Source organism: Anopheles coustani, chromosome 3 (assembly GCF_943734705.1).
Source record: "Anopheles coustani chromosome 3, idAnoCousDA_361_x.2, whole genome shotgun sequence".
In the NCBI taxonomy this organism is placed as follows: Eukaryota; Metazoa; Arthropoda; class Insecta; order Diptera; family Culicidae; genus Anopheles; species Anopheles coustani.
In genome coordinates this window covers 17,736,653-17,760,000 of record NC_071288.1, presented here as the reverse complement: position 1 = coordinate 17,760,000, position 23,348 = coordinate 17,736,653, and the positions used below count along the sequence as shown (strand labels likewise).

General features: G+C 46.7%; 2 protein-coding genes across 2 annotated transcripts in view; one reads left to right on the top strand and one right to left on the bottom strand.

Moving 5' to 3' along the window:
• Nucleotides 1–9,998, top strand: part of LOC131272572 (dynein axonemal heavy chain 5) — a 22,458-nt gene extending 12,460 nt beyond the window's left edge. Inside the window, exons 10-16 of the mRNA XM_058274349.1 lie at nt 1–2,142; nt 2,256–5,122; nt 5,233–5,389; nt 5,673–5,768; nt 5,891–5,947; nt 9,097–9,229; nt 9,301–9,998. The exon at nt 1–2,142 is cut by the window's left edge and continues 788 nt beyond it. Coding sequence (XP_058130332.1) covers nt 1–2,142; nt 2,256–5,122; nt 5,233–5,389; nt 5,673–5,768; nt 5,891–5,947; nt 9,097–9,229; nt 9,301–9,554 — 5,706 coding nt within the window. The 3' untranslated portion in view covers nt 9,555–9,998. The remainder of the gene's footprint in view (nt 2,143–2,255; nt 5,123–5,232; nt 5,390–5,672; nt 5,769–5,890; nt 5,948–9,096; nt 9,230–9,300) is intronic.
• Nucleotides 9,999–14,000: 4,002 nt separating this feature from the next.
• Nucleotides 14,001–21,520, bottom strand: LOC131272185 (uncharacterized). Its single transcript, XM_058273843.1, has 3 exons — nt 21,422–21,520; nt 19,289–19,414; nt 14,001–14,630 (listed from the first exon to the last, which is right to left on the bottom strand). The coding sequence occupies exons 1-3, from the start codon at nt 21,518–21,520 to the stop codon at nt 14,001–14,003; spliced, it is 855 nt and encodes a 284-aa protein (XP_058129826.1).
• Between the last annotated feature and the right edge of the window lie 1,828 nt (nt 21,521–23,348).

Sequence of the window (23,348 nt, the reverse complement as noted above, 5' to 3'; positions counted from 1 at the left end):
CAGTTCAGCGTATTCAACTGCAACATCCCGGACAACGCGTCGATCGACACGATCTTCCGGACGCTTGGCGAGGGCCACTACAACGTGAAGCGTGGCTTCTCGATCGAGGTGCGCAAGCTGGTCAAGCGTATCGTCCCGCTGACGCGCGTGCTGTGGCAGCGCACGCGCAACCAGCTGCTGCCGACGCCGGCCAAGTTTCACTACATCTTCAGCTTGCGCGATCTGTCGCGCATCTGGCAGGGCATGATCGGAACGCTATCGACGGTGATCACGTCCGAGGCGGTACTGATACTGCTGTGGAAGAACGAGTGTACTCGCGTCTTCGCGGATCGCTTCGTCACGCCGAACGATCTCGAGTGGTTTATCAACGAAATGCTGAGCGTGCTGGAGGACGACCTGGGCCCGGAGTACCGTGAGATGGCGGGCCCGAGCCCGGTGTTTGTGGACTTCATGCGCGACGCCCCCGAACCGACCGGGGAGGAGGGTGAGGAGGCGGACATGGAGCTGCCCAAGGTGTACGAGCCGGTATCCTGCTTCAACATACTGCGCGAGCGTTTGAAGATGTTCCTGGTGCAGTTCAACGAGATGATCCGTGGCACTGGCATGGATCTGGTGTTCTTCCCGGACGCGATGCTGCATCTGGTGAAGATTTCGCGCATCATTCGCCACCCGCGCGGCAACGTCATGCTGGTCGGGGTGGGTGGATCCGGTAAGCAGTCGCTCACGAAGCTGGCCTCCTTCATCGCCGGCTACAAGACGTTCCAGATCAGCTTGACACGATCGTACAACGTGGCCAACTTCCTGGAGGATCTAAAGCTGCTCTATCGGTCCTGCGGCGTACAGGGCAAGGGCACCACGTTCCTCTTCACCGACATGGACGTGAAGGAGGAAGGCTTCCTGGAGTACCTGAATAACATCCTTTCGTCGGGCGTCATCTCGAATCTGTTCAACCGGGACGAACAGACGGAGATCGTGTCCGAGCTGACGCCGACGATGAAGCGCGAAAACCAGAAGAAAAACGTCACCCAGGAGACGGTGATGGAGTACTTCCTGCAGCGCGTGTGCCACCATCTGCACGTGGTGTTTTGCTTCTCGCCCGTCGGCGAGACTTTCCGGCGGAGGATTATGCGCTTTCCGGCGCTGGTGTCCGGCTGCACGGTGGATTGGTTCCAGCCGTGGCCGAAGGACGCGCTCGTCGCAGTGGCGAGCCACTTTCTGGCTGACTTCACGATCGAATGCACGGCGGACGTCAAACAGGAGCTGGTGAATGCGCTCGGCACCATCCAGGACGTGGTGTCGAAGACGTCGAACGAGTACTACCAGCGGTTCCGGCGAGCTACGCACGTTACGCCGAAATCGTACCTGAATTTCATCGCTGGCTACAAGAATATCTACACGCAGAAGCACCGGGAGCTGTGCGACGGGGCGGATAAGATGGACACCGGTTTGGAGAAGCTGGCCGAGGCTTCCGAATCGGTGGAGATACTGAAGAAGGATCTTGCCATTATGGAGAAAGATCTGGTGGAAGCATCCGCCAAAGCGGAGAGGGTGCTTGTCGAGGTGACGGAACGGGCGATGCAGGCCGAGGTATTCAAGAACCAGGTACAGGTCGTGAAGGAGAAGGCCGAAGCGCTCGTCCAGAGCATTGCGGTGGAGAAGGCGCTCGCAGAAGAGAAGCTGGAAGCTGCTAAACCTGCGCTGGAAGAGGCGGAAGCAGCACTGAACACCATCAAACCGGCACATATAGCGACGGTCCGGAAGCTGGGCCGACCGCCACATCTGATCATGCGCATCATGGACTGCGTGCTGATCATGTTCCAGCGTAAGCTACATCCGGTGATCGCCGACACTGGCGCACCTTCACCGAAGCCGTCCTGGCAGGAGTCACTCAAGATGATGGCCAGCACGACGTTCCTGCTGCAACTGCAGAACTATCCGAAAGATACGATCAACGACGAAATGATCGAGCATCTGCAGCCTTACTTCCGAATGGAGGACTACAACATGGATACGGCCCGGCGAGTGTGCGGTGATGTCGCCGGGCTGCTCTCCTGGACCAAGGCGATGGCATTCTTCCACGGGGTGAACAAGGAGGTGCTTCCATTGAAGGCCAATCTGATGCTGCAGGAAGCTCGTCTGAGGGTATGTAATGCGGGACAGGGCAACTCGCTTGGTGGGTTTGGGCAGTTCGGGTAACTATGGACTCCTGTGGGCATTGCGATGGCACGGTATGATGCTTGCTTTCTTCCCCTCAGATCGCAATGGAGGATTTGGCAGCGGCGGAGAATCAACTTGCGGAACGGGAAGCCGCTCTGCAGAAGGTAAAGGATCAATACGATGCGGCAGTGTCCGAGAAGCAGCGGCTCACGGATGCGGCCAACAGCTGTCTACGCAAAATGACAGCCGCAACAGCGTTGATCAATGGACTTGGAGGTGAAAAGGCTCGTTGGACGCAGCAGAGTAAGGAGTTCAAGATACAGCTGGGCAAGCTGGTGGGAGACGTACTGTTGGCGACCGGTTTCCTGTCCTACTGTGGACCCTACAACCAGGAATTCCGTGGTACGCTGTTCAAGACGTGGATGGAGATTCTGAAACTTCGCAACATTCCGTTCACGGCGAACCTGAACATCATCCACATGCTGGTCGACTCGGCAACCATATCCGAGTGGAACCTCCAGGGGCTGCCGAATGACGAACTCTCGGTCCAGAACGCTCTCATCGTGACCAAGTCGAGCAGCTATCCGCTACTGATCGATCCACAAACGCAGGGCAAGCTGTGGATCAAATCGAAAGAGGATCAAAATGAGCTGCAAATCACATCGCTGAACCACAAGTACTTCCGGACTCATCTGGAGGACAGCCTCTCGCTGGGCAGGCCACTGCTGATTGAGGACGTTGGAATGGAGCTGGACCCAGTCATTGATAATGTGCTGGAGAAGAACTTTATAAAGTCGGGCTCGATCGAGAAGGTGCTGGTTGGCGACAAGGAATGTGACGTGATGCCCGGCTTCATGCTGTACATCACGACCAAGTTGCCGAACCCACCGTTCAGCCCGGAGATCAGCGCCAAGACATCGATTATCGATTTCACGGTGACCATGCGTGGCCTGGAGGATCAACTGTTGGGGCGAGTGATACTGATGGAGAAGTCCGAGCTCGAGGCCGAGCGGGTTCAGCTATTCGAGAGCGTCATGAAGAACCAGCGCAGCATGAAGGAGCTGGAGGGCAACCTGCTCTGCCGGCTGACGTCGACCGAGGGTTCGCTGGTGGACGACGAGGCACTGATTGAGGTGCTGCAGGAGACTAAGACGACCGCGGAGGAGGTCAACCAGAAGCTCAAGATCTCCGAGGTGACGGAGAAAAAGATTATGATCGCACGCGAGGAGTTCCGTGCGGTAGCCGCCCGAGGCTCGATTCTGTACTTTCTCATCGTCGAGATGTCCAACGTGAACGTGATGTACCAGAACTCGCTGAAACAGTTTCTGATCATTTTCGACAACTCGATCACCAAGTCGACGAAGAGCAACATCACGGAGGAACGCATCCAGATCATTCTGAAGTACCTAACGTACGAGGTGTGGGCCTTCACGAGTCGCTCTTTGTACGAGCGACACAAGCAGCTGTTTACGCTGATGCTGGCAATCAAGATCGACTACCAGAAGGGCAACATCAGCCACGATGAGTTTATGGCGTTCGTCAAGGGAGGAGCCTCGCTGGACCTGAACGGGGTCGCACCGAAGCCTTTCCGATGGATTCTGGACATCACGTGGCTCAACCTGGTCGAGATCAGCAAGCTCAAGACTTTCCAGGGTCTCCTGAAGAAGATCGAGTACAACGAGCGCGAGTGGAAGAACTGGTACGAGACGGAGCGGCCCGAGCTGGAGGTAATACCGTGCGACTACGAGCACGAGCTAGATGTCTTCCGGAAGCTTCTATTGATCCGATCTTGGAGCCCCGATCGCACGATCTCCCAAGCTCGCCGATACATCGAAGTTTCCCTTGGCCAGGAGTACGGCGAGATGCACATACTGGACCTCGAGGTCACCTGGTCGGAGTCGGAACCGCGCACCCCGCTCGTCTGCATCCTGTCGATCGGTTCCGATCCGACCACCCAGATCGCCGCGCTGGCCAAGGTCAAAGGCATCGTGCTGAAGACGGTTTCGATGGGCCAGGGCCAGGAGTATCACGCCCGCAAGCTGATGAGCGAGTGTATGGGCTCGGGTGGCTGGGTGCTGCTGCAGAACGTGCACCTATCGCTGAGCTTCTGCAACGAAATCATCGACGTGCTGATCGAGACGGAGCACGTGGCCGACTCGTTCCGGCTGTGGGTGACGACCGAGACGCACCCGCAGTTCCCGATCGGCCTGCTGCAGATGGCGATCAAGTTTACCAACGAGCCGCCGCAGGGCATCCGGGCGAGTCTGAAGCGCAGCTATCTGGCCTTCACGCAGGACTACCTGGACTACACGTCGGCGCCGCAGTGGCCACCGCTGCTGTACACCGTTGCCTTCCTGCACTGTGTCGTCCAGGAGCGACGCAAGTTTGGCCCGCTCGGATGGAACATTCCATACGAGTTCAATCAGGCGGACTTTTCCGCCAGCGTGCAGTTCATCCAGAACCACCTGGACGAGATGGACCCCAAGAAGGGAGTATCGTGGCAGACACTCTGCTACATGCTCGGCGAGGTAATGTACGGTGGGCGCGTCACGGACGACTTCGACAAGCGGCTGCTGACCACCTTCACGCAGGTATGGTTCAGCGAGCACCTGCTGACGCCGAGCTTCGAGTTCTACAAGGGCTACCGGGTGCCGATCTCGCGCAACATCCAGGTGTACGTGGACTACATCAACCAGCTGCCGACGACTGATACGCCGGAGGTGTTTGGTTTGCACTCGAACGCCGACATCACGTACCAGATCAACTCGGCCAAGGGCATCCTCGACACGATCCTGAGCGTGCAGCCGAAGGAGGGTGGTGGTGGTGGGGGCGAAACGCGCGAGAGCATTGTATTCCAGCTCGCCAGTGACATGCTGCGGAAGCTACCACCCCAGTACGTGGCGTTCGAGGTGAAGGAATCGCTGGGCCGCATGGGGGCCCTGTTGCCAATGAACATTTTCCTGAGGTAAGTCTGGAAACGGGCACATCGTGTAAGTATGGGACCTCAAATCGACCCGTGGGCAGGACACTCGCTTCCAACCGGTTTCAAACATGGCTCCATTTTCAATTGATCAGGCAAGAGATCGATCGCATGCAGCGGGTCATCAACACCGTCTACAATAATCTGTGCGATCTGAAGCTGGCGATCGACGGTACGATCGTGATGAGCAACTATCTGCGCCAATCGCTGGACGCCATGTACGACGCGCGAATTCCCGAAAGATGGCAGAAGGTAAATGCCACAACACTTGTACACAGGTTTCACTGTGCTGTTGTCTGCTTTGTAGCTTTCAGGTGGTTTATTGTAAATAATGTTACCTTCTTCCTTTTTAGCATCTGTAGTAACATTATGATTAGTTGGAACATATGTAAGACGCGGCTCTAATACTCGTACTTTATTTGCTAGATTTTTCGCAGCTCTTGCGTGACATTCCCAATGTGTTCGCCGAAGCTGCGTTGCGGTTTACTGTAGCAATAAATGTGTATTAATTCTGCCACCCTGTTTTCCCGAACAGATCTCATGGGAATCAACCACGCTCGGTTTCTGGTACACGGAGTTGCTGGAACGGAATCAACAATTCCGCACCTGGATCAACAGCGATCGGCCGAAGGTAGTACACCCCGAACGCCCTCTCAGTTCATCCTCCACTGGGAGGAAAGGAGCAAACATCTTGCTCATAACCACCTCGATGGTTATCTGCTACGACCATCGATTTCCTTGCTTCTCTTGCAGGTATTCTGGATGACGGGATTTTTCAACCAACAAGGATTCCTCACCGCAATGCGACAGGTAAACGTTGTCGTAGCCGAATGATGATGAATCTCGAACGGAGCGGAAAGTCAATCGTAGAATAGAGCAGAACCGGAAAGAATCAGTCCATTTTTCCCACCAAGTTCTCATTCGTTCGCCATTTCAATATGATAATGTGTTAGCGAAAGACATAGCCAACCCTACCACCTGGCGAACGGGTTCGATTTCGTGACGAAAAACTTCCCCTTTCGCACTGATACCACAATCGGTCGGTGGCAGGAATACGCAATGTGCATTACCGGTTGGCATTGTGTTTCCCGCGTCGGCCATAGGGAAGGAATATAAATTTTTCTCCAAGCCTGGCTTCGATCGCGGCCGCACAACCTTAGTCAACCCGGGTGTGTTCACCCGTTTTTCCGGGCTTGCAGGTTCCCAGGTTTACCGCGCGGCGATGCCGCTCACGTACGTTGTTGACAGTCTCGTACGAGATGGTATTACGATCTTGTTTAGTATTAACATTATCATTCTCCGTTCGCTGTCCTCGGTACAATGGCGTCTTGAGGGAGACGGGGTTGGGGTTGTGCGACGATGGGATGGGTGGTTAAGAGAGTTAATAACTGACTGATGGCTAAGGCATGGTTACCTTTCGCGTCGTCCTAGCATGGACGAAGGGTGTAAAAGACAAATTGCAGCACATAAAGAGATTTCCAAGGGCATTGGAAAGTCTTTAGACAGCACAGTTTTACAATATGCTATCTTTTTCATTAGTGGTTTAAAAATCGAAAACTTTTCAAAATACGTTTCATACAAATACGCAAAAGTTTTGAGTGTAATATTTCATGTCAACCTTTGTTTAAATATTTACAAAATTATTTTAGTAAGACGAAGTTTAGTTTTCGTTTATTCAGCATCATTGAAAGATTTATCAGGCACCACCGTTATGCGATTTTTATCCTTTCTGCACCAATCGTAGACCGAAAAAAAGGGTTTAAAAAGTCATCAGTGGAAGGATTGTCTCACCGTCTGCCATGGAACTTGAATTTCCCAGCGAATAAGGCAAGCCCTCGCAGGAAAAGGTTGTTTTTTTCATAAAAAAAAAAGAGAACAACCATGGAAAAACAAATCCCTTCCGAAAACAAAGCGGAACGATGGGAAGGAAAACGTGTACATTGTTGAAAACATTAGAGCACTTGAAAGACAACCCTGACGTCATTACCAGGGCACATAAAGCGCGAGCCACCGAGGCGGGTACCAATTGTCGGTTGGCGGAGGACGGGAAGGTTTGACTCCGATATACTCGGTACACCTTTCCGCTGTGCGTATGATAAGCGCGTTCGTTTACTCACATCGTGGAGGATTAATTTAATCATTAGCATCTCATTACATTCTTGCCCGGGATGATGAGCCGGGCTCCATTAGCGGAAGCCATTTTATTGGTCCCGCACGTTGACGGTAACAACATTTCAATTAGCCTGAAGATTGAGCTTTAAACCAGTGCAGTATTGGTGCTGGATTTTTAATTATGTCGATCTTTGCCAGCGCTCATCCGATTTTCATTCATATGCAGCACACGTGTAGCAATCTTTACCGAGTGGAAAAGATGGGGCGAAACTCCTTAGGGAATCCGAGGTCCATGACCTAGCGCAGAAAAAGAGCCACCTATCAGTTTGAAATTTTATTTTGTATATGCTCGTACCGTCTAAGAAAGGATAAAGGAAAGGTTGGGTAGGATCCAGGTCGGTTCATAATGGAAATGATAATAACGTCGATGATGATGAACTTGAGGCTGGTGATAATGGCATAACGGACGCAAGAGGGACCTAGCTCCATGGTGCTGGCATCCTTTTCGGTTGGAGCGCTGTTTTGTTTCTACGCCGGCAGTGCGCCGACCGCATGATTTACGGTAACGGACTTCCCATACCTTTGTGAGGCTTCCTCGTTGGTTATGCTGTGCGTGAGTTTCTTTTGAGGGTGGTCCATTTTTCAAACCCAGAGCCAAAGAAAGTTTCCTTCGGTCTATCCTTGCAGGATTCTTTGGCCCGAGCCAGCCTTATGTGAAAGTTGTTTGAGTTTGATGTTAGTGTTTTGTGGATTCTTCCCCGGGCGAGCACACGGTGTCGCAGGTCACGTTGATTGGCGCATTCCGCTCCGGGTAAGGATATGGTCGCTTCTCCGAACGTGATACGTACCACATGCTTTACCACTCGAGCCGAATGTTTCTATTTGAGTGAACGTTTTCCGCAAGGATGGTTTACTTTCCCAACGCGCTGTCGTGTCAGTCGACAATTGCGACCACTGCTCGCCGAGGCTGTCGATTTATGTATCAACTAACGAGCGGTAAACAACGGTCTACGATGTTCCGGCGGCACCGAGTTGCTTGCGGTCGCACGGGAATGCCGAGGGCAAGTTACCCGTCTTGTTCCGACTACTCGAAGGCAAGACATTTAGCAACAACGGTCAATTGTGTTAAGGATGAACGAAGACGCTTCTTCCTTTCGATCTATGCATACAACAAGGCACTTTAAATCCTTGCTTTCGGCACACCAGGAAGACTTTTCATTCATCTTTCCAATGTAGGGCAATGCAAGCTATACTTGCAGCGTAAAATGATTGGAAAATTCAATCGGTCGGTACCACAACAAGTTGAACGTGCATGTTTCTCATAGCCTGCAAATCGTATTTGTTTAGAGGATTTAATTTTTCCAAGATCAAAGCATGAAACAGCTCTAGTCGATGAGATTGTGTTCGTGCTTATGTTGGGTAATGGATGTGACTATGTATGCAATGTCTGAACACTTGTATCTTTTATGACTTTAAATGTTATTAGCAACTTGATTTTGATGTTTGAACTACTATTAAATAGCCATGCTAACAACTGCTTCTGAGATCAACATTTCAGAACATTTAACGGAAGCTTTTATAGAAATCGATTTTTAAGGTACTCTTAATTTTTCAAATAATTTTACTAATTTAAATCAGTTTGAATGATTGGGAAAAATTATCATTCTTGTGGATACATTTATGCTTCCTGGTTTTGCAACTTCAAACGTGATCTAAAAAACGGATTTCAACATTGATGGTGGAAATTGATATGGAATGTGCGCCCGGGCGGATACATGATAATTGTTTGTTTGTTTGGCTCCTCCGCGTTTTTTCCCCTTTGTTCCACCTTTTCTTCCGACTAATAGGAGGTAACGCGAGCTCACAAGGGCTGGGCCCTCGATTCGGTGGTGCTGCAGAATCAAATTACCCGCCACAACAAGGAGGACATCCACGATCCACCGCAGGAGGGCGTCTACGTCTACGGCCTGTTCCTGGAAGGTGCGTCATTGCTCCCGGGAGCATACGTAAGTTTCTTTTTTTGTTTTCACTCTAATGGTCTTTCTCCGCAGGGGCATCGCTGGATCGGCGCAGCGGAAAGTTGATCGAATCGAAACCGAAGGTCCTGTACGAGCAGATGCCGGTCATCTTTATCTACGCGATCAACACGACCGCCGGCAAGGATCCGCGGCTGTACGAGTGCCCCATCTACCGGAAGCCGCAGCGCACGGACCAGAAGTACGTCGGGTCGATCGATTTCGAGACCGACTTCAACCCGCGCCACTGGACACTGCGAGGCGTGGCGCTGCTGTGCGATATCAAATAAGTGCGCTCCGCTTGGAGTGTCGCGAGGATGTTAATTTCGTTCGAAAATTTAAAAAAAATTACCCCAAACCGAAAAGGAATAACAAAGGCAACCGAAGGTTGATAATGGGCAAAACCATAGAAACGACGGTCAATTTGCGACCGATTTCAGCACAACCAATTATGAATTGCAATTTAATTATTGAGGCTTCCGAGCTAGTAATGTGTTTTTTGTCACAATTTTACCAAAAGTGCACAATCTATTTTCTCCTTTCTAGTCAAAGGAGAGCTGTTAGAAGTGATCCACAATCGTGGTTTAGTATTGTGTTTTAATAGAGAAAAAGAGAAAAGAGATAGCTTTTCCTATTAGGGCATTGTAATATGCTGTGTAGGCGGCTGTTTTGGAAACTGAAGATAAGCCAACCATGCACAAACACAAATAAAGTTGTTGTTTTCTCACACCGAGTACCACACGAAGCTGTTGCCCAGACTTCCTTTTAATATTTCCTGGAAAGAATTATTATATTATGACTTTTTTAAAGATATCTAAATTTTATTAGACGAATTGCAATACTTACGAAATGGTAACCACCTTTAGTATTTAAAATACAGTGGATACAGTTGTCATCAGTTGTACAAGTACAGTGGTAGTAAATATTGTTTATCATTGTTATGACATCATTCGGCGTTCGTGCTCTCAATAACATGTTGCTCTTAGAAATTAAACTTTTTATTTACCATTTGTTGGGTTGGCTTAGAGTTCAGATTTCATATAATATTTTGTTTGTTATTTTTTTTTTGCTTTATTTCATTTAACCAATTCGTTTCTGTTTGCTTCTGTTCGAATGCAAGGAATGAATGTTCAAATACGTCAAGAATATTTACAATAGAGCCATGGCATTGTTTGAGATGAATGGTTTAGTTTTTGTTTGGTTTTTTTTCTCATGTGTTTGATTTCGCTCAAATTGATGCCATCGAGTTTATTTGTAATTCATCAATGCGTTAGTTAGGTTGTTAGGTTTGTAGTATTTTTCTCATTCCCACTTTCATTTGTTGCACTCTTCGTGGCTGTTTAGTTTTTTTTTTCTTCTTTTTAAATAGCTTTTCTATCTTCCCCGTCCCCAGACTACACCAGCCAGCCTGCTTCCCACCGGTGCAGTGCGCCACCATTGCCCATTGCCTTTCCCCATCCGTTGCAAAACGTTAAATACATCGCCCGCGGATTTAACATTTTCCTATATCATCGCTCACTTCAACACACCGTTGCATCCTCTGCCCCTACATTCTACAGTGAGTTATGAATGCGGAGCAGTACGTATGTGTCCGTAGGTCACCATTCTCATATTGTTTTGGTTATGCTTACGTTTTACGTAAATACTACGCGAAGGTTAGTTTTCATTTTTTTTTTAATGTTTAAATACTTCTCTTGTCGCCTTTGTCAGAGTTGTCTTGTTTGGATGGTAATTTGTAAGTGTGTTTGGTTTTGCTTTGTTTTCTTGCTATTTCCCTATCGTTATTCGTATAGCTTTGCTTGCTTAGTAGAACGGTAAACCCTTCTCATTCGAATGTCCTTTGCCAGCGTTAGTTAAAAGTGAATATATATATATAGGTTTATGTGTATGGAGCATACCCGCCTCAGTTGCACCAGTATTGAACAGAACATACCCTTTCCATATGCTACCACGCCTCCGGACGTTAAAGTAATAGTTGCAGTGCTCATTCTAGCCGCACTGTTTGCTTCATTCTTAGGCTTAAGCTTTTAGGCTCGCTGCTTGCTCCGGGAAAAACCGGCAAACGCCCTCGTCCTTCGTGCCTTTTGAGGGACGATTGCGTTTGAGGTTTTTCCTCGACACTTGTAAAAACGTGCTATACGGAACTGTTTCATTTGTTTTATTCACTTAATTGGATCTAGCCCTACATGTCTGTCCACTTCACAGTGGTAGTAGTGGGACAGCGATGATGATTTGTTTACATCCTACCGAAACAAAAATCAAAGTCTGTCATTTCACATTTCTAACATACTTTTTTACTAAATTACCCTTCTTTAGTCCTTCTACTAGCTGCTCGTAGTTCCTGTTTTGTAATTTTTTCTTATGTTATAAATATTATAGATTTTATCTTCATTCTTGTAATGTGTATGGAATTTAGGATATTGGCGAAATAATTTTCACGAATAATAGGAAATCTTACAGTAATTAATGTTTAAAACAAATTGTGTTGTTGTGTAAGGCAAGCACTATCAAATCATAATCCTTGCGTAATCATATGTTGCAAAAGTTGGGCTTATGACGAAGACTGAAGATAAAATGAACGTAAAGGATATAAGTATCATTAAAACACTTAACGTCTTGCCAGCCACAAGATTGAAAATTTATGGTTCAAATTCCATTCATGCCATTCGATTTGATGAGCTTTGTATAAAGTTTCCACAAAAAAAGTATTTCCTCAAATTCAGAAGGCAAAAAGCTGTCCCCGGCCAGCATCATATGTACGGTTCCGCAAGAAGAACAGAAGCACCTGCTTGTTACTATGGTAACCTTCAGCCCAGTGCTTGTGACTTCTGAAATTTTGTTTGGAAAAATGAACAGAAAACAGCAAAAGTTTGTCTTTTAATTGTGCTACATCCATTGCCTCCCTTTTGCAAGCGCTCAATTTTCCACCTGCTGCACTTTTGGGACACTTTCCAGTGAACCTTTCGTTCACGTGTGTTGTGCCGAAGCCGAGAAGTGTATACGAGAGAATGTTTACGTTCGAGTTAAAACCAGCCGGCGGAATCCGACAAAATGCCAAATGGTTGAACGGAAAAAAGTATGACGGATGTCGCCCGCTTCAAAGCGAGCCGTTAGTTGTACCGGAAAACGAAAGGAACGCTTCTTCAATGGCCATTTCCTCTTCCATTTATTCATTAGGTAATCGTTTTTTTTTTCATTTCTGCTTCGTTGCTTAACCGGGAAACAGCATCGTAGATTATCTTTTTGTAAAAAAGTTATCCACATTAGTACATCCCTAGTAATATCCACTCGCTTCACATTAACTTCAATCCCGAAGATGATGAGTTCCGTGAAAGTTCTTCATGATGTTCCATGATGAATAAAAAAAAACCCCCAATCCTCAAGGGCACAGGGTGTGTGTGAGATTTTTCTTCATTTGCTCCCTGTGCCCGAGTACAAAGTGGCGTTCGTCGGCATAGTCCTTCACTTTCTCAGCGTTCACGTTATCAATGGACTGCCAAATGGGCCCCTGTCACGCATCGGGGAAAATGCCGACCTCACGCGTGCTTGGTTCGTGCTTGGTACTCAGTTTTCCCACAACACCGCAGTGAACGATAAAACACAGTGCGCTGGAACGTTGGATTCTCCGGTTGGGCTGTATTTTTAACATCTCCGACACGTTATGCTGATCAAACACCTGTGCCGTAAACTTTGAGCGTTTGAGGTGCTTGTGGTGAGCAAAGGTGGTACCGAAATAAGACAATAGCATCTTTGATATTCATGGGGAAAGAAAGCGAACGTTACATGATAAAAAAAACCATCAGTCCAAGTAGAGACTCCAAATCTTCAAGAGTGCCCACCGAAACCTAGCAGACACTCTGAAAACGGGCTGCTTTCTTTAAAGGAGGCTTTAAGGATGCCGCTGCCGGCAGGGAAAAGAAAGCAAGGTGTCGTTGTGCTCCGGAGCCGTACATGTGTGAGCTCGCAAGTCGAGAAAGGTGTAAAAACAAATCCCCTCGTACGTTGGCGTAAACGTCAGAGATTTGCTTCGGTTTGCATTAGGATAAGGATTTCCGAAACGATATGGAGTGTTTGTGAAAATTCCCGCCTTCTTAAATACTCTGGCCTTTTCTTTTACTACGTGTGATGCGTTTTCCAAAAAAGAAAGCTACAACGAATAATAAATCCTTCGCCATCGTCATAAGGGCCCGGTAGAACATAAACTTAAATGTGCTTGTCAAAAGATTGACCTCCCCAACGCAAACGCAAAGGGTAACAAAAAATGGAAAAGGAGCTTCCGGGAAATGTTTTAGGGTTTTTTTCAACTCCAAACTAGAATGCATTTATGTTGATTGATGCAGGTAAGGGTTCAACGAAAAGTGGTTCTTAGCGATGGAGGCAGCTGTTGTGTAATGTTCTTTCGTATTTTTCCAGTGCGTGTGAGAAGGTGTGTAAATAGAGATTTATCTGAAGTGCATAGGAATGTTTCTCAGTGTCTGTTTATTCGTCTTTCTTTGACATTCCTCCGAATGGTGCGTTAAGAGGCTTTATCTCACGCTCCAGCGCGATCCTTACTGGTTCTGTTTTGGCATCCTTTAATCATGTTTTCTTGCACTACAATTTGGTGGGTGGGCTAGGAGAGTGTTTGTTCCGGAATCGGCCGTGTAGGGGGAATCCAAGTGGTCACGGGTAAGCCGCGGGTTGCCAAGAAAGAGAGCTGGAACCCCGAGAGAAGGGGGGTCGAGAACGACGACGGCCTAGTTCGCGTACCGGTTTTTGTACATACCGTAAACGTACCGTTGGCGAAAGTCGGTCTCGGCATTCCGATCGTTCCCCGTCGCTTGCTGTGACTCGATCTTCCCCGGACCGGCCGGGCCGGCCTGCTCCAGGTAGCCATCTGGTGCGGGTTCCTTCAGCGCAGCGGAACTGCCACCTCCCAACGCTTCCTCGCCGTCTTCGTCCACCGGGCCGTCGTTGTCGTTGCTTCCGGTGTTGGGCTGCTGGTATCCTCCGTTCTTGGCCTGGTCCGGGTCCTGTTCGTCGGTGAAGAGGCTTCCCAGCTGCTGCGGCGGCTGTTGGGGGGAGCGTGACGCTAACTGAGAGGTCTGCTCTAGCTTCGCATGACCCAGCGGTGATAGCTGCCGGTCGGCGATCGAGCGGACACGCTGGTGATTGCCTTCCCGGAGGGACAGATGGCCACCGCGCAGAAGACTCTCCACCATTGCCTCCAGCTCCTCCTCGACAGGGCTGTGCTCCGGCTCGGGTGCAACTCGGTGGTTGTACGGCTTGCGATCGTAGTAGGCGTAGTCGAGGGCATCCTCCGGACGATCGTAGAAGTTGCTGCTACGCTTACCGATCTCCCGAAGCAGAGCCTTGTTCAGTTCCACCTAAATTGAAAGTAGAATCCAAGAACAGAGTTCATGAAGATTTTATACGACGCTAAATCAATATCAGTTTAAAGGTGAGTTGTTCATTTACAATAACCATCCCATTAATATTCCATTGAACGTGAAAACACCAAATTGGGTTTGTGTTTGTAACTATAGTTTTTCCTTTTTCATATATCGTTTCATACTGATTTCAACATCCTAATTTTCCACCGGCACCACCGACGACCGCTCATGTTCTCACACATATTTTCTCATTGTCACTATTAATTATGCTGCCGCCTTTTCATTCCGCTTTTCCTTCGTGCTACTACCACCATCAAGGCAGCCCCACGACTCGTGGGAAATAATTTCATTGCATCGGTACCGTTTGCTCGGAAGGAAAGCGAAACAAAAATTGTCATTTCCGACCACCACCACCACCACCACCACCACCACCACCATCCCCACCATAATCATTAGAGGTGGGCAGGGTGAAGTCGGTGACCGTTGGAACGGTGCTACGGGATGAGTTTTCATCGACTTCGCATCCTGTTTTCATACTCAGTCGCTTTCCGTTGTGATTAAAGTACAGCTTGCTCATATCCGGTGGAACAAAAAAAGGATAGCTTCTTACAGGAAAGAATGCTTTGAATACGGTGAAAATTAATTTATTATATTTTTCCATTCTCTCCTAATAAACTCACTCGCTTGCTTGGGGTACCGGAAGCGGAAGTATGAAAATGTACTTTTTCTTTTCAACACTCAATCATTAACGACGGTAATTAAATCATGATTTTATTTACCACAAAACATTACGATATTCGTTCGATGTGATTAATTGATGCTGGAAACGATTTCGACACCAAACATTGGTATTTGCATTTTTGGCATCGGAATGAACGTATCGTTTGGTGGAATAAAACCATTTCTGAAATGCACATGAATGTCAATTTTTTGCTTGTTCACTCCCTGCTACAAAACAGATGCATAAAAGGGAAAACGAAGGGAAAAAAACATCTCCCTGGTGTAGTGGTGGAAAGGCAATTCCTTTCACCGCCATGGAAATCGTGTCAAATTTCAACAAAATAACAATTTACATTTCCGTTACAGCCCTGGCCTGTAATGATGCACGCCCACAGCACACATTACATGCTTCTGCCCGTGCCCGACCGAAAAAAAAACCCGACCCTCGTTCGCCGGAATGCGTCACGGGGTGGCCCCCCAGCACCGGCGGCCACACGTAAATTGGGATCATTACAGTTTGATGGGATGTTTGCGTGCGTGAGCGACGGTTACGACGCTTTCGCGCGGGACGTTTTCTTCGCTTTTCGGCTGGCACGTTAAGCAAGAGGAACAGATTTTCGTGTTTCCTACGAAACGCGTCAACCATGACACTTTCAACCCCCCCGCGCCGCTCGCCCGACTTCTCACACCCGAGAGGTTACACTTTCGCGAAACTTAACCGAATGAAAAAGGGAAACATTATGCCAATGGCTTTCTTGTCGGCACTTGTGTTTCGATAAAATTGGATATGTTTTAATTTTACTGGTTCGATTCACGTGGCTGGCAAAACAACGTTGCTTTATGAAGCCAAGCGCTGGTTTATGAAATCGAACCACCCTTAGAGGCAATGGAGTAGAAACGCAATCGAAAAGGACAACACACAAACACACACACAGTTCGAGGGCGGCTATTGGCTTCGGAAGGATTTCATTTTGTTTTTCATGTGCATGTTTTATTGGCCAAACGTAGCCAAACGTCGTTATCAGGCTCCCAACGCCCCGTTCGAGGGGGTGGCAGAAGTTTTGCCCGAAACCGATCGGAACCGAATGCCGAAGCGTTTGATGTTTTACACGACGAACACGATGAACACGGTGCGAAAAGATTAGAAAACAAATTCAATTTCGAACGAAAGGTGTTAGAGCAAACCGGTCGTATCCTGTCGGCGGGCCGTGTTGAAGGAAAAGTTTCCTACCCCCTGAAGGGCGAATTTGTGTGACGTTGATTTTTACGTTGAAGCTCGGATCTTTGGCATTTAGTGTGTTGTGAAATTTATAAGAAAATTTCCTAAATGAACAGCTTAGCGATGCGGGTAAAATGTAATAAACAAAACACCCTATTTCGGTTAGAACACAAAGCTGCTGCTTTCAACTTTCCACTTGTCCAGCGTTACACTTCACATAGAATACATTTCCCGCCCAGCTGCTTGAGTCCTGTGAATCGATCAATTTTTAAACTAAATTGCCTGTTGCTTCGGCGCCACCAGCGTCCAGAGAGTCCATGCCGACAAGCAGCAGTCACCGTTCCAGGCCACCACCGAGTTGCCTTGATGGTAAAAGTTTTTAAAACCCTCGGAATCGATTTTTGTGCAAGCCAGGCCGGGCTGGAAGCACGCTGAGTAGCATATTTGGGAGCGAGCGTCCTTGTTGCGACCGACGAAAATGACCAAATGCTGCAAACTGTAAGCTGCTCATGGAGCTGCCACACGTTTCTGTTTTAAATAAGTTTAGTACCAGCGACCAAAATTCGGATAACCTTTTGACTTCACTTTCCCGTAAGCCTCCAAGCCAGTGAGTGGTACGTTTTGAAACATCTATCGATCGGCCTTTACATGTCAAGCGAACACAAATTCACAATTCGGTTCACATGCAAAATGTCGATTAGATTCTTGTGACGCAATTTGTGACGTCCGTAGAATTCGTTTGATAATGAAGCGAAGAACTTACTCGCTAGGATCGTAACGGACAAATCAGATCTGCATTCTTCACAATAACAGATGAATTTTCCGTGCTTAATCGATCGTAAATCGGGCAAAAGTGAATTTCTCTGTGGAACTGGAATTAGTTATCTGAAATCCTTTGCAATGAACATTTTACAGGGCCTTTCGGTACGAAGGTTCCGTGTGATTCGGTGGACCACATATATTTCATGCACTTTATTTCCGGGATGCCCATGCTCCCGACATAATCTTGCATGGTCGGACAGGTGGGGAAAATTTTTCGCTTTTGCTACGCTGACGTGTTACGCACGCCCTGCGGCCATAACCGGCCACATTAATGTCGGAATGGAATGTACATAATACAGTGCATGAACCGTTTGGAATGTGTGAGCCTTTATTGCGGAGCTAAGGGGGTGGGTGCGGGTAAATTAGGAACAAAAAAAACGACGTTTGCAGGAAAATGTATACTTCTTGGGTTCATGTGGAGCATTTAGAAGAATGAATAAAAAAGCTCCGTTGCACGTAATGTTTACATGCATCACGTACGCTCTCGGGGGATAAATAAATATGTTTATCCCCCTGTCGGGCGGTAGGTTACCTACATCAAACGCAATATGAGCTCGTAAGTTACGGCTGGGAGATTGAATTAGTTACCCATCCCTCCAGTAAGCCGAATCCTTTTTGGCCAAATGTATCCTCCCCTGAAAAAAGCCGATTATATTCCGAGTGTGAATGAAAATAAATGTTCCAAAAATAGTACTCTCTCTGGCTGAGCCATCGAAATGAGGTAGCTCATAATTGAACATCTACCGCGAGGATCGATTCATACGTGATCTCTCGGAAGCACACATCGGACAGGAGAGGTTCCTTCCTCACGTGCTCTAAAAAAGGATACGATTTTAATGGGAACATTCACAGCGGTCAAAGGACGTGCCAACGATACACTCGCTGAGTGTATAAGTGCCCCAAAACATCCGATTCAGGTGGGCAGCGATATTTTTATATCGACAGCCACGTCGCGTGTAACACGTTGCAGGATCACGCAAACGTCACGTAAGGTCAGAAACGTAGCAAAACAGATAAACCGGTAATATGTGGCCATCTAATTGTGGCTTAACAGCACCACCCTTGCCCACCACAATCCGGCCACATAAATCATAACAAACAGTCTTACAGTGAGATGCAAGCCGTTTACGAGTCACGTGACTTTAATCCAACGGTTGCAGATAGAAATCGCTACAAGCCGCTTTTTCCTATCCATGATGGCGTCGTCAACAAGCTTCCTTTACACCCAGGCTTGTTTTTTTTGGGCCGACTTACCATCTTCTTCGTGCCGTTGACAACCGTTTGTCGGTGGGAAGGATAAAGATCGCACTTGTTGAATCCTGTCCGTTCGCTGTCAGGACCGGTCGGCCTTCCAAAAAACCACGAACAAAAACAACCGTACTTCAACGGAAGCGACACGGAAGATTGTAATCTTTTTACACGTGCCTCGAATGTTGCGGCACGAAGTCAACTCGGTAGGATGTAGTGGTGTCTTTCCAGAACGGAAACCGAGAAAATTCTACACGATTAGAACGAGACGGAGCAAAGCTGTCGTGTTAACACATCGTTCAATGTTAAGGCTGAAGAATGGACAGCAAGGTCACAAAACGCACGCAACTGAGACATTTTCCTTCACCCAGAAAAGGCATCGTGAGGAGATAATTAGTGGGTCGAGTTAGAAAGAGAAGTCAACAGGTTGCGGTCGTGTGTCAGCAAATGTCCATTGTTAATGGAAATCGTGAATGGCGTCGGTTTTAGTATTACTTTTCAACATCAAGGATTTCGTTTCACCGGAGGGTGGTGTGCCCCACCATATTGCTCACGTCGTCTTGTCAGTGCTTTCTTTTGCCAGTTTTAAGCAACGCATAAAAACATATGCTACAAAGAAATAAAATTTTTGATGATACCGTACCTGTCGCGTGTTTTCGCGCATCTGCCTTCGTGCCATCTCGAGGATGATTCGCTGTCGGAGCACATCGAGCGGATTTACGATCGACAGCGACGGTTTCGTCCTCTTCAGCGACAGCAAGCTGTTTTCCTGTACGGATGAAGCATAAAGCATAATGGAGATTACATTCGTTTTTACAATTACAGTGAGTCTAACGGGAGGTTTACAAACAAAATAGATCTGTAAATCTAAAAATTAAACATTCCATTGCCGGAGCTAAGCTGGAGCGAATAAAACTGTCACATCAAAGTGTGCCTTGTTTAAAAAAAAGCTTTCATAAGTAAGGACTTTGCAGCTTTCCTGCATGTCACTCGTGTATTCAACGCAAACCCCGGTACGATTGTTCTTGTTCAATCATCAAATTAATTTTATTGAAATGTCGCACCCGGATGGCTCCTCTCTGCCAGAGACAATCGACTGTTCGATGGGACATTCTGGATGCGAAACGATTGAAATGTATTCTTCTGCCGTTGCCACACGTGCCCGTGACGGTTGGATTGAGATGAAACTTTCCACCGTCGTCGTCCCGCAGTAACGGCCCGCCCAATGAGTTCCAACCGGCATATGAGGGTTCAACGGGACAAAAGCTGGTCCTGCCAGGGCGTAAGGTACGTTGCGATCGTAACCGCTTTTCCATGCGCCACTTGCAACCCCCAAAGGAGTATTAGCGAGATGAAAAAGGGGATGAGAAGATGGCGGGCGGTGGAAGAGGAGCAGAAAAACTTGGCGGGCTGCAAAAGGTACAATTTCCCAAAGCACTCCGAAACCGGGTGGAAACAGGAGGTTGAATAAATCACATAAACACTGTCCGGTACATGCGCTCGCTGCAGGTGTTCGAGTTTGACCGAGTCCATAAGGGGCCAACTAAGTGTGGTTGTAACAGGTAAGGGCAAGTGGTAAGTGCAGCAGAATGCACCCAGATGAGGGTTGGTTTAAGAGCAGTTGCCCCAAACTACCTGCGGAGCGATAACTGGGTGGACTTTGTAGCTGAATGGCATTTTGGAGAGCGTCCACATCAAGGGCACATTACCGTCCTTCAACAGTGTCAAGTTTTATTGATTCATATTTTATTTTATTTTACTTCCCCCAACAGCTTTATCATGAATTTAATAAAAAGCATTTTTTTAAAGAGAAAATTGAAAACATACACAGCAAATTTTGTGTATTTACGTTAATTGAGTCTAATCAAATTGTGCCATAAAACACAATTGTGCTCATATTTACACACAAACACTTGAGTAAGCTCACCCGAACCCGCCAACATGAACTCAGCAGTGGTCGAGTGTAATTAAAAAAGTAGAATCAATAATTTACCACGGCCCAATATGCCCGAACTGCCCACTGGCAGGCAGCGAGATGAAGCGAAAGCCAGCTTTACCGTTGCGTGACATGTTTGCGAAGCGAAATGTCAATCGACGTTGGTGAGCAAATATTTCAAAAAGCCAATAACCCAAAACCCCGCGTGATGTAACGCGTTCGATCGGATGGTGAAAACAGTAAACGCCATTCCCCTTATACCAGCACAATTGCTCGCTGGCTAATGGAGTTGGAAAAATGGTAACGTTATCAACTCTACCCAAAAACCGCACTTATTTCCACATGTTGTGTACTTGCTTGGCTTTTTTCATTATTTTTTCATCGACTCTAGCTTGGTTGAATCGGTCATTTTACATGCCAATTCTAATTAAACAATTTATTCAACGATAAATAAAACTGGTTTAATCGAAATGTCTGTTGAGAAAACAAACTAAACGCAATTAACAACCACAAAACAATTTGTCTGTGGGACAATCATTTCTAAGCCTTCACCACCAAACAGACAAATGAAGTTCCCAGTCAAATTGTTTTGTGCTAGGGTGAGTTCTCGGTTGAATGTTTTCGACGTAAACGACAATTGAGAGCTGGGAACTAATCCTCAAGTTATTGACGAAATAACATAAATCTCAGTTGAATAATCTTGTTCTTTGGATTTTAAATAAAATTAAAACAAGAATATATTTTTGTTTACACAATATAGCATTCGATTTCTTAAATTTTTCCCAACTAATGCTAATCAGTTTCATCACTTTTATAATATTTTCACCATGACAAACTTACCTGTATAACTCTGCTATCGCTGTAGGGCAGAGCGGACACCTGTAGACTTGCGCACACCAATGCCGTCACCGCTGACCACAACCAAAGGGTGGCTTTCATTTTGCTGAAAGAAATGGAGAAGCTGAATAGAAAAGGGTGCCAAATTTTCCAACCACGCGACTGTGTAGTATATCCAAATGAACGCTAATGCTTGCAACGATTCAATCAATCAAGCGGTTTGATTCCGGTCCGAACAAATGGATCTAAATTACAGCGTTTGAATTTTCTCGAGCTGCCTTTCGAATGCAGTGAATATAGTTAATCAACTCAAAACACTAATAATAACAGCCCGGTGGTGGAGTTGGTTGTCCATTCTGGGTCAAGGGTTTCACGCTGATTTGTGGATAAAGCTCGATATCATGCCGTAGTGGATGGTATGGGTGTTTGAAAGTAAATTTCATTAGGAAGAAACCATATTTTATGTATGACACCAACTGTTGGTGTCCACCACTTTGACTGATTTTTTTTGCCTTTTTCATGGTGGATTTGTTTGTAAGTAAATTATTCTAATACTAAGCGATGTTTCAAATATGTTGGCTTGATTTTATTAAGATATGGATCAAATCTTATTTAAAATGTATAATAATATAATCCAAAGCAAACAGATGTTTAATTTCTAAGCATCGTTGATGAAAAACGAAAAAATAATTGCTCTTAGATCACTCAAATTCTCGCTTCAGTTTACTATTCGCGCATAAAAATTTCCGGCAGGCGTTGGGCTAAGGACACTTCAACCTCACAACAGACTTGTGGTCACCGGCGGCTATCAATCATCGTGATAACACATACACACAGACATACACGCACACACATTTGCCTCATCAAAATTGCACGATATCATTTTTCACGCTCCAGGCCTTTGCGACAAGCTGACCTTTACACACTCGGCCGAGCTTTCACAGAAACCATCCTCGAAGAGGACTCTCTTCGGTTGACTTTAATCGCAGGGAAAGGTGTTTTCACAGGGCGTAAAAATATCCCTGCCACGTGATCAAACAGTCACGAATGTATACATTTAGCTGATGCGAATTGGTGGTGAAGACAAATCTTTCAACCTATTCACTTTTATTTCACGTTAAATAAATACTAATTGAAGTGTATTTACGCTCGAAATTGAAAGTCTAACAGCTCTCCTACCACCACGGTTCTCTACTTTACTAACATAGACCATTATGTAAATACTTCAAACTGAAAGATTTTTCTGTATGCAATTATTACCCAAAAACAAGAAACTTCAATGGCTCGAAGGACGGGAAAATTTTGACGATTTAAAAATATAGAGAAACGCAACGAAACCACCATCGATGGATCTGCATCGTTGACGATCGCAAATGAAACTGGTCGACTTTTGGGCATGAACACCTCGTTTTTAAACACTGAAAAACATGACAAAGTTTCCATCCGTCCATCGGTCTCCCCAGCTCTCCTCCCTGCGACACTTCACTCTCGGTGAATAATATTTGCGTGAGTTATAAGCATCGTGTGCAGGGAAAGGTGAAGCGAAAAAACGTGTCCATTATGTTTTCGAACACTAAATGTGCCCGATCCGAAACATGCACGGGGATTTTCGTTGCTCACATTTCAAAGTGTGTATATATTTGATGTTTTAGACCAATTGCATCGTTTGCTTCCCTTTTATCACCAGGGAAATATGAATCATGTAATATAAAGTCAATGTATGCTTTAACATATTTGCATAGGAATAAGCTCTCGGTTGATGTCTCTTAGCGGTTTTGTATTTCGAAAACACCAGCCATAGAAGTTTCAACACATTCTCACGTTGGTCAGCACATGTTCAAAAACTAACCAGACTTTGGAACTAAAGTTTTACGGTGCCCATGACAAGAACATAATTAGAAGAATCAAATTGCTTATGCGAGCTCTGTAA

Excerpts from the sequence above, each read along its gene's own strand:
- LOC131272185 (XM_058273843.1), bottom strand. The coding sequence starts at position 21,520 with ATGAAAGCCACCCTTTGGTTGTGGTCAGCGGTGACGGCATTGGTGTGC. Across the intron at positions 19,415-21,421 it reads GCGATAGCAGAGTTATACAG|GAAAACAGCTTGCTGTCGCT; the intron begins GTAAGTTTGTCA and ends TCATCCGTACAG. Across the intron at positions 14,631-19,288 it reads TGCGCGAAAACACGCGACAG|GTGGAACTGAACAAGGCTCT; the intron begins GTACGGTATCAT and ends CTTTCAATTTAG.